This window comes from Bombina bombina, chromosome 5 (genome assembly GCF_027579735.1).
Source record: "Bombina bombina isolate aBomBom1 chromosome 5, aBomBom1.pri, whole genome shotgun sequence".
NCBI classification, from domain to species: domain Eukaryota; kingdom Metazoa; phylum Chordata; class Amphibia; order Anura; family Bombinatoridae; genus Bombina; species Bombina bombina.
The window spans coordinates 259,040,934-259,056,487 of record NC_069503.1 but is presented as its reverse complement, the minus strand read 5'-3'; the positions used below and the strand labels follow the sequence as shown (position 1 = coordinate 259,056,487).

At 34.3% G+C, this 15,554-nt stretch overlaps 1 protein-coding gene across 1 annotated transcript in view; it reads left to right on the top strand.

The window, feature by feature from the left end:
- Window positions 1-15,554, top strand: part of PLXDC2 (plexin domain containing 2) — a 1,268,934-nt gene that overhangs the window by 963,019 nt on the left and 290,361 nt on the right. Inside the window, exon 7 of the mRNA XM_053713963.1 lies at window positions 9,108-9,207. Coding sequence (XP_053569938.1) covers window positions 9,108-9,207 — 100 coding nt within the window. The remainder of the gene's footprint in view (window positions 1-9,107; window positions 9,208-15,554) is intronic.

Genomic DNA, 15,554 nt, shown 5'->3' with positions numbered 1-15,554 from the left:
TTGATACTCAGACTGTATAAATATATATATATATATATATATATATATATCCTGAGAAGAAATGCCTCACAGTGGCATGTTAGATACATATTTGCTGAATTTAATAAGTGGCTATACAGTCAATTTAAAATTTCTTTCAAAATTAATAACCTATTATTTTTATTTTTTTAAGGCATCTAATAAGTAAATATATAATTGGTGCTATAAATAATATCATATGTTTTTTATACACTCAGCAAGAGATATACAGATATGCAATATTTATATTGATATGGGATAGTAGTCCAATATAAATATAATTATGTGAAATTACATTTAATTGCTGATCTCAAGGTATGTATGAGATATTAATTAGATGCATGCTACAAATATTAAAATCCTTTTAAATACCCATATATTTTAAATGTATAAGGATTACTTTGTAATGTGGTTCTAGAGATATACTCATGTTCAATATGAAAATACTCAGAATAAATGATATTAAACAGACCATATATGGAACATATAATTATTAAAACTAGGAGATTATAAAATGTCTATTTTTATATACGTTTAAACATATATATATATATATATATATACACATACATACATACAGTGTGTGTGTGTGTATATATATATATATATATATATGTATATATATATATATATATATATATATAAAGAACTGTATTTACTGTATAGCAGTATTGATAGTGAGACTGCATTTCTGGTTATCTGCTGCCCCCTCGTGGATTAAAACTGGTATGACAGCCAAACAAGTTGACTGTTTAAAACATTTGCCAAACCAAATAGCCTATGAGATCTTCAGATCTGAGAGAGAATCAGGGAGGCATCTCCCAAATAATAAATCAGGGACAAGCTCTGTTAAGGGCCTATCCAATTATGTGGGAATGATTAAAGAAAAGGAGGAGGGATTCTTTATTTTTGGATAAAGACCCACACACACAGTAGACAAAGTACACACAGACTCAAAGAAGCATAAGTTTTGGAGATGAAAATACATAGGCTTTGTGCCAAGTATATTCTCTGCTATTTTGGGACACTTTCTTGAACATTTTGAGGCCTGTACCTTTACAAATAGTGGATAAATCCTTCTTAGATGACCCTCAAGGAATTCTGGAAACTGAATAATCATTTAGTTATGTGGTAACGTATGGCAGTGACTATAATTTAATATTTTAAAGCATATACATTCATTGTTGCTACAGTTTAATTGAAGTTAGTAATTTTAAAAGGGCACTTTGTATTTTAAGCTTATATCCATAGTCCTGTTTAGTCTTAGCTAGTCACATTAATGCCAAATAATTTCATTTGCTAGATAAAGGTCTTTTGTATTTCATATCTCTAAGTCATGCTTATTATTGTAAGTAAATCTTTCTGGTGTGTATTAAGTTATTAAAAAATGTAGAGTCCCAGCACCATAGGTAGAAAGCTGCACGTCACATTGGGGTAATTGCCCTAGACCTCAAAACAATATAACAAAAAATAGGTAGCAAGGTGACAGCAGAAAAGTATTTATTTAGTTATAATCAGAGCTAAGAACAGACAGGCAGTTATAATCAGAGGCAAGAACAGACAGGCGACGTTTCGGGATCTTATCCCTTCCTCATGCCTTGAGTGTATTAAGTTATTTGCAGCTATATATATATATTAGAATTTGTCTTATTGTAGTTAAATAAGAGGTCATTTCAGGTCAGATATATTGGCACTTAAATTGGCTGTTTGCATTAATAATATATACAACTTCTGGTGTTTTTAATCGGAGTTATATAGAATCATTTGTGGGCTAAGTAGCTTAATTATACTTGTCTGTTATCTTAAATCTACTGAGACTAAGTAAGATTTGTGTGAAATATCTTGTTTTACTGTTAACGGTCCATACTCTGGTATTTTATTCTGATATTTTAATGTGATTCATTGTGAGTAAAGTTAATTTTAAAGGTATATCTTTTATGATCTTTGTAAAGAATATTATAACAGCATATAACAGCATAAATGTGTATAATTTGAGTCATAATCTGGTCTCTACATAAATATATTGCAATGTGTATATAAATTTGAACTAATCTAAAGAATTTAGATATAAATATTAATTTCAATTGTTTCATATATACATTTTAATTGGAGGTTATTTTAAAGAATAAATAAATTGTATTATAACCCTGCTATATACTAACTATATATATGTATATATATGTGTATGTATATATATATATATATATATATATATATATATATATATAGAGAGAGAGAGAGAGAGAGAGAGAGAGAGAGAGAGAGAGAGAGAGAGAGAGAGAGAGAGAGAGAGAGAGAGAGAGAGAGAGAGAGAGAGAGAGAGAGAGAGAGAGAGAGAGAGAGAGAGAGAGAGAGAGATGAAGCTTGCACTCACTGGGTTTTTGAAAAAGGTGCTTTATTTAGCACAAAAATGTGAAATGTGACGTTTCAGGGATCAATCACCCCTTCATCAGGTGATTGATCCCCGAAACGTCACATTTTTGTGCTAAATACTGTAAATACATAGTAAAACACTTTAATTAATATGAATTTCATAAATATGCTTTTACATGTTTTCAGCTACTTGACTGCAAAGGGCTCCAATGTATTCATGTGTTTATATATGTCTGTAAATACATATATACACATATAAATACATATGTCTCTGATGACTGCTGCTTCTTAACTATCAGCTGCAGACTCGCTCAGGTGCTCCAACGTTGCATTTGCAGCTTCTTAAATGGAGCCTTTATAGCATATTGTTGAATTATCATATGCTCATATAGGTCATTAAATAATGTTTTAAAAACCGGGGGGCTTCTCCTCTTTCCATGCTCTTCTTTGAATAGGCTGATATTATTTTTACAAATGGTTGTGATCCAACAAAACGTAATCTTAGCCCAAAATTGTTATTTTATGACACTCAATAAAATAATTAATTAGATCTGCCCTTCATTTTCTACATTTCAGTCATTTGTGATATTACTAGACTTGTGCGAGGTGGAAAAATTTGTTTCGGACCGATTCGGATTTTATTGAATTTCGTTTTCGGATTGATTCGTATTCGAATGTATTGGTTTCATATTCATTCGGATTGGAATAATTGTTGATGTATTCAGATGTATTTGGTTCAGATTTGATTCATAAATTCAGAAGTTCATGTGTTAGGTGGGATGTGCTGTGTATTAGACTAGTATTATGTACTGTATATTAGGTGTAACCCATCTGAATCAACATAAGTACTAACTACACAATATGCGCAGAGCTAGCAGAGGTATATAACCTAATATGCAGTACATAATACTAGTGTAATACACAGGTACCAGCTACATAATGTGCCCTGCACAGAGCTAGTAAAGTGATATAACCTAATATACTGTACAATACTAGTGTAATTGTGATTAGTCCATGGCCATTCAAATGTAACGAATAAATCCAAACTAATTCAGATTTATTCGTTACAAATGCATTCGAATTAGTTTAGTTTTGTTTCTAGTGTTATTCGGAAATTCGAATTGATCCGAAACTCCGAATTTGACAAATTCGTCCCAATTTTGATTTGGAACGAAGTGAAATGCACATGTCTAGATATTACTCCTTATTCCATTTAGATGAGACATACTGTAGGCAATGATGTACGCCTGATGTAGCAAACATGAATAGGATTGTTATACATGTATAAAAAAAAAGTGCCAGACTTGTAATGATTAGTTCCTTTTGCTTTATACCATAATGTGCATAAATTATTCTAGAAGGGTAACAAAGTATAATGCAAAAATAAATTGAAAAAATGTAAGAGTTGCTTTAAAATATTATATATTATGTAATTGATACACACTTTTTTATCTTACATGTTCTTTTTTATGAATATTTCTCCTGCACTCTGCGTTTATCTAAGCTAATATTAAATTTACTAGGAAGTGCATAGAGCAAACACATTTGTCCTAAACAGAACATTACAGTCCTGAAGTAAGTATCTAATATGCTTCACTTGGGGTGCTGTTACCATTGTTTCACCAGCTTGGATTAATGTGTAACTTTCACATAGATTACAGGGTTTTGTGCTATACCGGGTGCGTAAAGAACGTAAAAAAAAATTGCTTTATCGCACTTTCCATAGCACTGCCATTACAAGTTACTGAAATACCTCCTTGAGCTATGCGTTATGGTGCGTTAAGTTCCATACCGCACAAAAGCCAAGGGCTGAGTTTACATGCTCGTGCACGCTTTCCCCCATACACATCAATAAGAAGAAAGTGTTAGCAAAATACTAACACCTGCGATCGTGGAGTGGCAAATCGCGGTAACACAACCCCATTGATGTCTGAAACACCCTAACATAAACCCCTAGTCTAAACACCCCTAATCTGCTGACCCTGACATCGCCGACACTAAATAAAATGATTAACCCCTAATACCCCAGCCCACCACATCGGTACCAATAAACTAAATCTATTAATCTCTACCCCCCCCCCACATCGGTACTAATAAACTAAACATATTAACCCCTAAACCACCTGCCCCCCACATCCCAACACACTAAATTAAAATATTAACACCTAAATCTAACACCCCCTAACTTTAAATTAAATGTACAATTTAACTATATTTAAATTAAATTAATGAAAACTTACCTGTGAAATAAAAAAAACTAAGTTTAAACTATAAATTAAAATAACATTACTATTTTAAATAAAATGAACGAAAAATAAAAAAAATAACATTACCATATTAAATAATTCTATCACTACTAAAAAATAATAAAAAATAACATTACAATATTAAATAATCCTAACACTATGAATAAAATAAAAAAAACTAACATTACAAAAAAATAAACACTAAAATCACGAAAAATAAAAAACTCTAAGATTACAAAAAATAATAAACGAAATTATCCAAAATAATACAATTTCCACCTAATCTAATTCACTCTTGCCCTCAATAATTTACTCTTGCCCTTAACCAAGATGGCGATATAAAACAGTCTAAACTGAGTCATAAGTCACATGACCTTGCACCTTGAAATTACTTTATTATTTCTATAGTGAGCAATACACTTAGTACACAATATACCTTATTGGTCTAACCCAGAAGTACTTCTTTAGGTTCCGGTGAGATCCTGTTTACATTTTTTTGGCGGCAAAATTCACCACACACCTCTTTTCTGATTGGCTAAAAAAGCCTTTAAATACCTAAACATTATACAAAGCTGGTATTGTCTTGATAAAGGCCTCTTAGAAAATGCTGAAAAGCGTCGACTTTGTGACAAACCAGTCCAAGTTTCTACATACATATGGTAAGCACATTTTCATTTAGCCTAGCTGGAACTTTTAGTTTTTGTGCTTCTGTTTTGTTTTTTATTTTTACAGGTATTTGGTTAGTTCTGGACCTGAAGCCTTTTCCAAGCATCTCCAAGCCCCTGGATTGTTTTACATTGCACTTTCATTTGGGACTATTTGTTCTCATTTCACTCTGGGAAATTTGTTGTTTTCTTTTTCTTGAGATGTCCCCTCCATATATACTTATTTGGTTCTTAGAGCCCTGTGAGATCCATTATGTACATCTGAGCTCAGATTAATATTTATTCTTTTTATATTGCTTCTTGCTATACTTTTATTTTTATTTTTGCTTTTATGTTGAATTAAATTAGTTTTATATGAATCAGTTTTTATGCTGGATTTAATTAGTTCTTTATAACCATTTCATATTGTTTCTTATATATATTATAGCGTGTTGACACTTTGCATTGATACCCATATGTATACAGTAACCCTTTATCTCCACTTTGTCCTACTGAAGATTTGCACTTATTTCCATTCAGCCATATTGAACATACCCTAGTACTGGCTATATTTGCCTGAGTATCCTCTCTATAGCACACTTAAAGGGACATGAAACCCAAATTTTTTCTTTCATGATTCAGATAGAGAATACAATTTTAAACAACTTTCCAATGTACTTCTATTATTTAATGTGCTTCCTTCTCTTGTTATCATTTGATGAAAGGTTTATCTAAGCAAGCTCAGGAGCAACAGAGAACCTAGATTCTAGCTGTTGATTGGTGGCTGCATATATATATTGATTGTAATTGGCTCACCCATGTGTTCAGTTAGAAACCATTAGTGCATTGCTGCTCCTTCAACAAATGATACCAAGAGAATGAAACAGATTAGATAATAGAAGTAAATTAGAAAGTTGTTTAAAATTGTATTCTCTATCTGAATCATGAAAGAAAATGTTTGGGTTTCATGTCCCTTTAAGCCCCTATTTTGGTGGCACTCCTATACTTTCCCTCACTTGACCTAATCTAATAGCACTATAAAAATAAAAAGCCCCCCCAAAATAAAAACAACCCCTAACCTAACAATAAACTACCAATAGCCCTTAAAATGGCCGTTTGTAGGGCATTGCCCTAAGTTAAACAGCTATTTTACCTCCAATAAATTACAAAGTCCCTAAAACAGTAAAACCCCCCAACCAACCCCCCAAAATAAAAAACCTAAGTTTAAATAAAATCAAAGCTACCGATTGCCCCTAAAGAGGGATTTGTATAGGCATTGCCCTTAAAAGGGCATTCAGCTCTTTTACTGCCCATCAAAACCCTAATCTAAAAAAAAACACCCCCCAAAAAAAAAAAAAAACCTAACCCCAGAAAATTTACTCACAGTTCCTGAAGTCCGGACATCTATCTTCATCCAGGCGGCGAGAAATATTCATCCAGGTGGTGACATCTTGATCCATCGCGGGTGAGAGCTACTGAAATCCTATTGGCTGTTCAAATCAGCCAATAGGATTTCAGTAGCTCTCATGCTATTGGCTGATTTGAAAATGTCAGCCAATAGGAATACAAGGTACCCCATATTTAAATGGGTACCTTGCATTTTAAGCTTCAGTGTACGGTGGTTACCGTATGAAGAGGATCCTCCATGCTGGATGTCCGCGTCGCCGGAAAAGATGCTCCACGCCTCCACAGCTCCGCGCCTCCACAGCTCTGCGACACCGGGATAAAGAAAGAAGATGCCCCGACGATGGATCAAGATGTCACCACCTGGATGAAGACTTCTCGTTGAGTGGATGAAGATGGATGTCCGGACTTCAGGAACCATGAGTAGATTTTCTGGGGGTTAGTGTTTGGGTTTTTTTTAAAAAAATTTGGGGTGTTTGTTTTTTAGATTAGGGTTTTGATGGGCAGTAAAAGAGCTGAATGCCATTTTAAGGGTGATGCCCATGCAAATGCCCCTTTAGGGGCAATGGGTATCTTAGGACTTTTTTAGACGTAGGTTTTTTATTTTGGGGGGTTGCATTGGTGGGGGGGTTACTTTTAGGGGGGGGACTTTGTAATTTTTTTAGGTAAAGAGCTGTTTAACTTAGGGCAATACCCTACTAAAAGCCCTTTTTAAGGGCTATTGATAGTTTGTTAGGTTAGAGGGTGTTTTTATTTGGGGGGGGCTTTTTTATTTTTATACCACTATTATATTAGGTGTAAATTTTATTATTTTGAATAATTTTTGTTTTTTGTCATCTTAGTGTTTTTTTTATTTTTTCGTAATTATAGCGTTTTTTTTTGTAATGTTCTATTTTTTTTTAATTTTTTCATAGTATTAGGTTTATTTAAATTTGTAATTTAGGTTTTTTATTTTTTTTAAGTGTTTTTTTGTATTTCACAGGTAAGTTTATTTTAAGATAGTTATATTCTAGATTTTAGTTTAAAGTTAGGGAGGTGTTAGGTTTAGGGGTTAATAGTTTAATTTAGTTTTTTGCGATGTGGGGGGCGGTTTAGGAGTTTATAGTTTAGTTTATAAGTTACGATGTGGGGGGCTGATGGTTTAGGGGTTAATAGGTTTAGTTTATTAGTTGCTATGTGGGGGGCTGGAGGTTTAGGGGTTAAAACTTTATTATAGTTTTGCCAATGTGGGGGGTGGCGTTTTAGGGGTTAATAGGTTAAATAATGTTGGCGATGTGGGTTGGCGCCAGATTAGGGGTTAATAGGTTTATTTAATAGTCGCGATGTGGGTGGGCGGCGGATTAAGGGTTAATAAGTTTAATATAGTATTTGTGATGCGGGAGGGTGGTGGTTTAGGGGTTAATTGGTAGTTTATGGGTGTTAGTGTACTTTGTAACATTTTAGTTATGAGTTTTGTGAAACAATTTTGTTTTGCAAAATCCATAACTACTCGTCTCAGATCGCGGAATGGATCGTGTTGGTATAGGCTGTAACGCAAGCATTTTAGCAGGATCGCACAACCTGTAATATGGCGCTATGGAAAATCAAGCACTCAAACGTAATTGTTTGAGTGCGGAACGGACGTTGCGTTACAGGCTAAAATGCTTACTGCGACTTGTATTATGCATTACCTGCCATTCCACGCGCAATGGCCAATTTTTTAGCGGTATAGCCGTACAGCACCATAACACAAAACTTGTAATCTAGCCCTAGATAATGTGATTAAAGAGACATTAAACACCTCGAGATTACACTATAAAGGGCTAGATTACAAGTGGCATGCTAACTTTTGCATGCATATTATAAGTTGAAAGAAACTAGTTTGCTCGAGCACCGTGGGTTAGGGATAAAATAAAAGTTGCACCAAACTTAACAAAAATACATTAAACTAAACTGTTTCACTCTTATAAACACTGATAATATATATGTTTATTTTATATAAATAAAAAATGTTTTATAAGGGTTAAAATATATATATAGGGGCCGATTTAACAACGGCTGAATGGCCCCTAATCGCCCTGTTTCCGCGCAAGCCTTCATGCTCACCGGAAACAGGAGTTAAGAAGCAGCGGTCTTAAGACCGCTGCTCCTTTACTCGTCCGCTGCCTCTGAGGCAAATGACATCAATCCGCCCAATCGTGCACGATCGGGTTGATTGACACCCCCCTGCTAATAGTTTTTTACTTTGAGAGCTTGAGCGGAAAAAAATTTTTTTGCACGCCACTTCTAATCTGGATCTTAAATTGCATTGTGGGATGAAGAATCCCAATTTAAAACTTACATGTCTATGAGATAAATTATGCATTCTTTATGTCCCTTTTACTGATATTTTCTATTACTTGCTATTAAGTCTGTGTAACAAATACTATTGCCTATATTGCAGATTCCTGTACCAATAATGCAGATAAACTCTACAAACCACCCAGTCAAAGTAGGACTGTCTGACGCCTTTGTAGTTGTGCACAAGATTCAACAGATTCCGAGTAAGTTTAACTTTGTGCTCAATATTTTGCTTTTTCATTATTTTTACAATTTAGTTACATTACTATCATATTGTAATACTAATTATCTTATGATCAGACACATAAAAAAGGTTCATCACTGCAAAGCTGCATAATAAATATGATTTTACATCAAGCTTCTCATTATTCATCAAAATCACAGTTAATTTAATGTGCAATTAGCTAAAGATATTACCTTATAGACTTTATTTGTGTCTGAGATGTTGGTCAAGAAATACAATTATTCCTTTACTAAAAATGTAATAGGGCGCTGTAAATTTAAATGACTGTGAGGTTGCTGGCTCCATATGGTGCATAGCAAATATCTCTTCTGTGCTCTCTCTCATTTTCTCCCTTTCTGTTTTTCTCGCTTTCTCTCTAAGTAATTGATAAGGTACTGTGTGGGTTTGTGTATGCACTATTACTTCTAAGAGGGTACCTCAAGATTTGATAATGTACTGTGCATGTTGTAAGTGAGTGTATACGTCAGTGTGTTTGTATGCATGTATGAGTATATGTGTTTTTGTGAGTGTGTGTATGTAATGATTGTGTGTGAGTATATGAGTGAGAGTGTGTGTATGCATGAGGGAATGTGTGCATGTGTGTTGTGAATGTATGTTTTTATTAGTGAGTGTGTGTGTTTGAGTAACTTTTTTCCCTATTTTGCTTAATGTGAGGTAGGCACATAGCTAATGTGAGGTAGGCACATAGCTAATGTTGTATAATGTTGTATAATGCTAATGTTGTATATCAGCCTAACAAGGAGATTGTTTATATTATAATGTTGGGGTCATGGAAAAATGTTCCAATGTAAAAAGGTGGCCTAGGTAAACACAATTTAAGAAGCTCTGAGACTTTTTAACTTACTTCTATCATCAGATTTACATTGTTATAATGGTGACTGTGGGGCCAATTTCACATATGTCTAATGGACATGATCAGCTGAGTCGATCATGTCCGCCCAACATCGCTGAATGCCCACAGCATACGCTTTGGCCCCCGTGTTTTGATTTGATCTGAAGAAAAAATAACGGGAAATTTAACAATGCAAAACTTATATTGTAAATATATCAACCACTTTTAACAATAGTAGGTAACTGGATGTTGGTGACCACACACATCTCTCTTTTAACTGATGCTGACTTTAACCATGTATTTAATCCTTTGCAGTGGTTAAACACATAGCTAAAAGCAAGCAATTATGCAACAAAAAATGCTCTAGTAAATTAGAGCATTTTCTTTTTGCACTTATAGGTCTCTAATTTCAAAAAAGGACTTTATTTAATTTGAAAAGTACAATTTCCAGAAATAAATAACAAGAAGACTAGAGTAATAAAGCAAACAGTGGTTATTATTGCAGTGTATGTTTTACTACGCTTAATTCTTTTCATGGGTTTTAATTTTGAATATACTGTGTGTGTGTGTGTATATATAAATATATATATATATATACTGTATATATATTATATATATATTATATATATTATATATATATATATATATATATATATATATATATATATATATATATATATATATATATATATATATATATTGAAACATTGATCACATGTACTATATATTTGCAGGAGAGCAGGATCAACTACCTCTGACTACAAATGTGTTTCCATATCTCACTTCACCACAGGTTCTTTGTACTTCAGTGCATTAATCTACTCTTACAGGAAAAATAAGTACATGTTGTACCTATGGGCATTTTTTAACATCCAAGTTTCCTTTAGATATGATTTAAGGAAGCTTTCAATTTCCATGGGACATAGTTTAGTTTGAAGCTGTTGCTGGAGCCAGATATATTTAATCTAAGTCTAGCTTTTTAAGTTCACACAAGAATGTATTGGTTATGAATGTACAATGTTAGATTCCTGACAAAGCTCTAAAAAGTCCAGTATCTGAATCAGTGATCTCTTATGGTACTTATTATTTTAAATTAAGCACACTCAACCTAAATGCTTGACATGTACGAACATGGAATTGATAAGGAAAAAACACACTCTTTTCCATTTCACTTCCTTTGATGGGTCCTGCCTGCATCCCAAAATATACCTTATGTTATAAATAAACCTTATAACAGACTGTTTAAGCAGCTTCGGGGCAGTTTCTTAACGTGTCCGCAACCTCAGAGGTTCCAAACATCAGTCAGCCTGAACTTGTTCATTAAGGATGACTGACAAGCCCTGCACTCAAGCAATTGGTTGTGTATGTGCAGAATGAGGGGTTACACGAGCGATTGCACATGAAATCCTAAATTCTTGCACCTGATGCTGCTCCAGAGGTTCTGGACATAAAATATAGATGCTGGAGCATATGCTTGTATGGAGCATATATCCTCTGTGCCACTGTTTGGTTTCTTCTCTGGAGGGAGAGGAAATAGTAAAAATTGCCAAAATATTTTACTGTGTCACTGCTAACCTACACTCCCCATGCTTCGCCTTGCTACCTCCCACTGACTGCCTACATCTACATCACGGCTAACCTACACTCCCACTGCACCGCCCAGCTAGCTCCCCCTGACCACCTACACCTACATTACACAAAACTTACACACCCCCAGAACACACAGCTAAGTCCATAATACCGCCTACACTGACTTAATAATTAAACAACTTTTCTATCACATTTTCTATCAACTAGCTGCCTACCGTCAAAAAATAACTAACTATAATAAACTATACTATAAGTAATAATCCTTATTATAGTTATATATCTATGTCACTAAAGTTATCATGAATGTTTAAATAATGTGTCACAGAGATGCGCTAAAACGCTGACGGCACCAGCAAAACCTGCTCAGCCTATCTGGACTTCTGAAACTCAGTGCCAATCTCTGGAGGACAGGAAAAACCTCTTTGGCTGGCGGTCTGTAGAGTTAGACAAACAGTTTAAGGTTTGTTGCTATGGTAACCCGACCTTACACAATAAAATTTATGTTTAACGTTTGCTCTCCATATCTGTGGTTACCTCTAGAGAGAAACAAAAACCAAGATGCATTGAATTAATTTAAAAATAAAATGTTTTATTAAATTGTATGATATATATAATAAGTGCTGCTCTATGCATAGGCCTATTTAGAATTATGGAGATGGGTGCTTCTTATATTTTTAATATATAAATACTTTTTGATAGTTAAAAGGACAGTCTACACGTTAGTCATCTTAAAGTCTTACCAAATATCCTCCTGCACCCCTTTCTATATCATGCAGCAGGAACAGTAAAAAGTTATTTTAAAATGAATATTGTTTCTGGCAACTTTGAAATGGCTGCCAAGCTCCACCCACTGATGACATCATGATCTGGGCTGCATTAAAGGCTCAATAGTTACAAAAGACTCACTAGTTGGCTTCAATAAACTGTCAATGCTATTCAACAGAGTGCGTAGATGTAGCCCAGATTGAAATGGCTGCCAGACTCTGCCCACTGATGACATCACAAAGTAGCAAGAAACAATATTTATTTTAAAATAACCTTTTTACTGTTCCTGCTGCATGATATAGAAAGGGTGTAGGAGGCTATTTTCAGCTTAATCTAAGGAAAGACTTTAAGATGACTAAAGTGTAGACTGTCAATTTAAATAGGAACATAACTCCAACTGGTCCTATACCTAGGACAGTAATAAATATTACAAGTAACAAAAAATGTATATAGTGAAAACCTTGTATTGTTTAAAAACGTTAATATCTCAATGGAAAGAGGCCTTAAAAAGCTTATTTTTACCTCTTTTACTCGAGTTGAGAATGCCGTAATGTTTGAGACCTTGTCGACTGCTTCCGACAGTGTTTTATCTATTTGTTCTTTCGATGGAAACCAGGTGTAAATTTGCACTTTTTGGCTCCTATTATTTTCTATGGGCCGCGTAATTCTTTTTCGGCAGCTGGAGCCATTTTAATGATGTTTAACACGCCACTGGATACTGTTGATAAGTGCAATGGCTTCCAACAGCAGTCTTTTCATTTTGCAACCAAAGTTCGATTAAATTGAAATAAGAAGCAGAAGGCCATGACCTCAACTAGTACCTCCCTTCACTTTTAAAATTAAGCTATTTAGGCTAAGATACCAATTAAATATGTCTTCTTTTCAGCTAAAACAAATAACAATAAGGTGCGTGTAAGACTGCTTCCTTTTCTGACACAATAACAATAAGGTGTGTGTAAGACTGCTTCCTTTTCTGACACAATAACAATAAGGTGTGTGTAAGACTGTTTCCTTTTCTGACACAATAACAATAAGGTGTATGTAAGACTGCTTCTTTTTCTGACACAATAAGGTGTGTGTAAGACTGCTTCCTTTTCTGACACAATTTTTGTATCCTGTCCTCTGGAGAGGATGGATAGTTAGTTGCCTTTAGCTTACAGATTTGGATCTTATCCTAGTCATCCCTCAGGCACTTTGACTATCAGGCAAGCACAGTTTCTGTCTGTACATAGGGATAGTAGGTTTACATTTATTGCTGCTTGCAATATGTTCATTTAATGCATGTTGGCCTAGAATACAAGTGGATCACTAGCAAATGTTTTAATATTTATTTATAGAATAGCTGCTTGTTGTGCGGAGACTGGGCAGCTGTTGAATAACTGACTTTCAATTTGCCAGGCTGATTCTGAGGTTGCCTGACTGTGGGTTGGTTTATTGATGTAAAACAATGTTATTGTATTACTTCCAATTTGGATGCCATTCATCACATGCAGTTGTCTGCAGCTTCTTTAATTTGGTGCCTGGTTAAATCCTCTTTACACCATTTTTTATGCTGCACACATCTGTCATTAAAAAAACAAAAACAAAACAGTTCATTATATGCAGGGAATAGGTGTTTGTTCAGCAAGGTAGTCGCAATATAAGCAATAGGCTGCACTGTAAAGTGCACTACCCTATCAGCTGCTCACTTTATACTTTCTTTGCTTATATATTTACAGAACAAAATAAAATGGAAAAGTCTTTGTAAGCATTGCACTTTTTCCACATGATGTGCATGAGCCTCTTGGTAGGATGAATATTAATTTAGAAATTATACTGTCTTTCAGTCTAACTCTTCAGAGCCTGAGAAAGTCTATATATTTTTTCAACATATCTTTAAATGTGTATTATGCAATAGAAATCATGGAATGACAGACATTTCTGCAGTTCCTATATTGATGGCCTCTATGCTGGGTTTGTCTTTGATAAATATTATTTGAAAACCAAGGATGATGTATGTTCTGAATGTGAAAGTCCAAAATTCCTAATGTATACTCAGCAGTAGAGGAATATTTTTTTGACTGGTGTACCCATTACTAAAGAATCAATTTAATTAGATGTATTCATACTTGCCAATTCTATGCTGAATGTTAAGATATTTTAAATATTCATGAGTCAATCCTGTCTACCCCAGAACTCAAAATTGATTGGTATGAAACTGTCTGAAGAAAATACTGAATTTCCTTTTTCTCCTACTTTATTAGAAGTATTTCAGGTGGAATGAGGGAAAGCTGAAAAACACCCACTTGTTCCTCATAACAATTGTCTAAATTATATTATCAGAGTATTTGGATATAAAGCCCCTTTATACTTTCCATCTAACAGATGGTTCAGTCCTGACAGCAGAACTGAGATATTATTAGCTACAATAAAGTATGTGAAGACTACAGAAGTATGAGACATTTTGTTTATTTCAGAGAAGCCAAGCAAGTCTGTATAAATGACCCTATCCTGATGCTATACAGAGGGACAAATGTATCCAGAAGAACTGTTTGTTTTACACATCTACTCCTTAGGTTGAGGGTGTAGCAATATAAACCTACTCAAGAAAAAGATGGCACAAATCATAAAGGAAGAGAGTGAGCCAGGAGCATCTGAACATGCAGATGGGATTCCTGTACCAGCTACTTAATGTTGAGAGTAAGGGCCTGATGATTAAAAACTCACTGGCATAGAATGAAATCTCTCCAAATCTTTGGGGGATAATGTTGAGTATTATTTTGAAATGTAGTTGTGTCTCCTTCACATCCAGAACTCTGCATAGAGAGATATAAAACTCTCAAGAAAAAGAAAAAAAATGCCTTTTTAAACATCTTTTAGGGATTTTGCGGTACTGACGAGACGTATTAGATCATCTCACCAGAGCTGAGGGCTTTAGATCATCGGGAACTAAGAGAGAACACAGGGTGCCAGCAATGTGTCCTACCTCTCTAAGTGAGCATCAACACATCTTTTTGGGAGGCACCTGGAATTTCCTCAGCCACTGAAGCTAGCAAGTGAAAATAAACAAAACAGTGAAGCACTGAATAAAAGTAATACATTGATCATCACTGATTTACTTATTTACTTATGTTTCCATG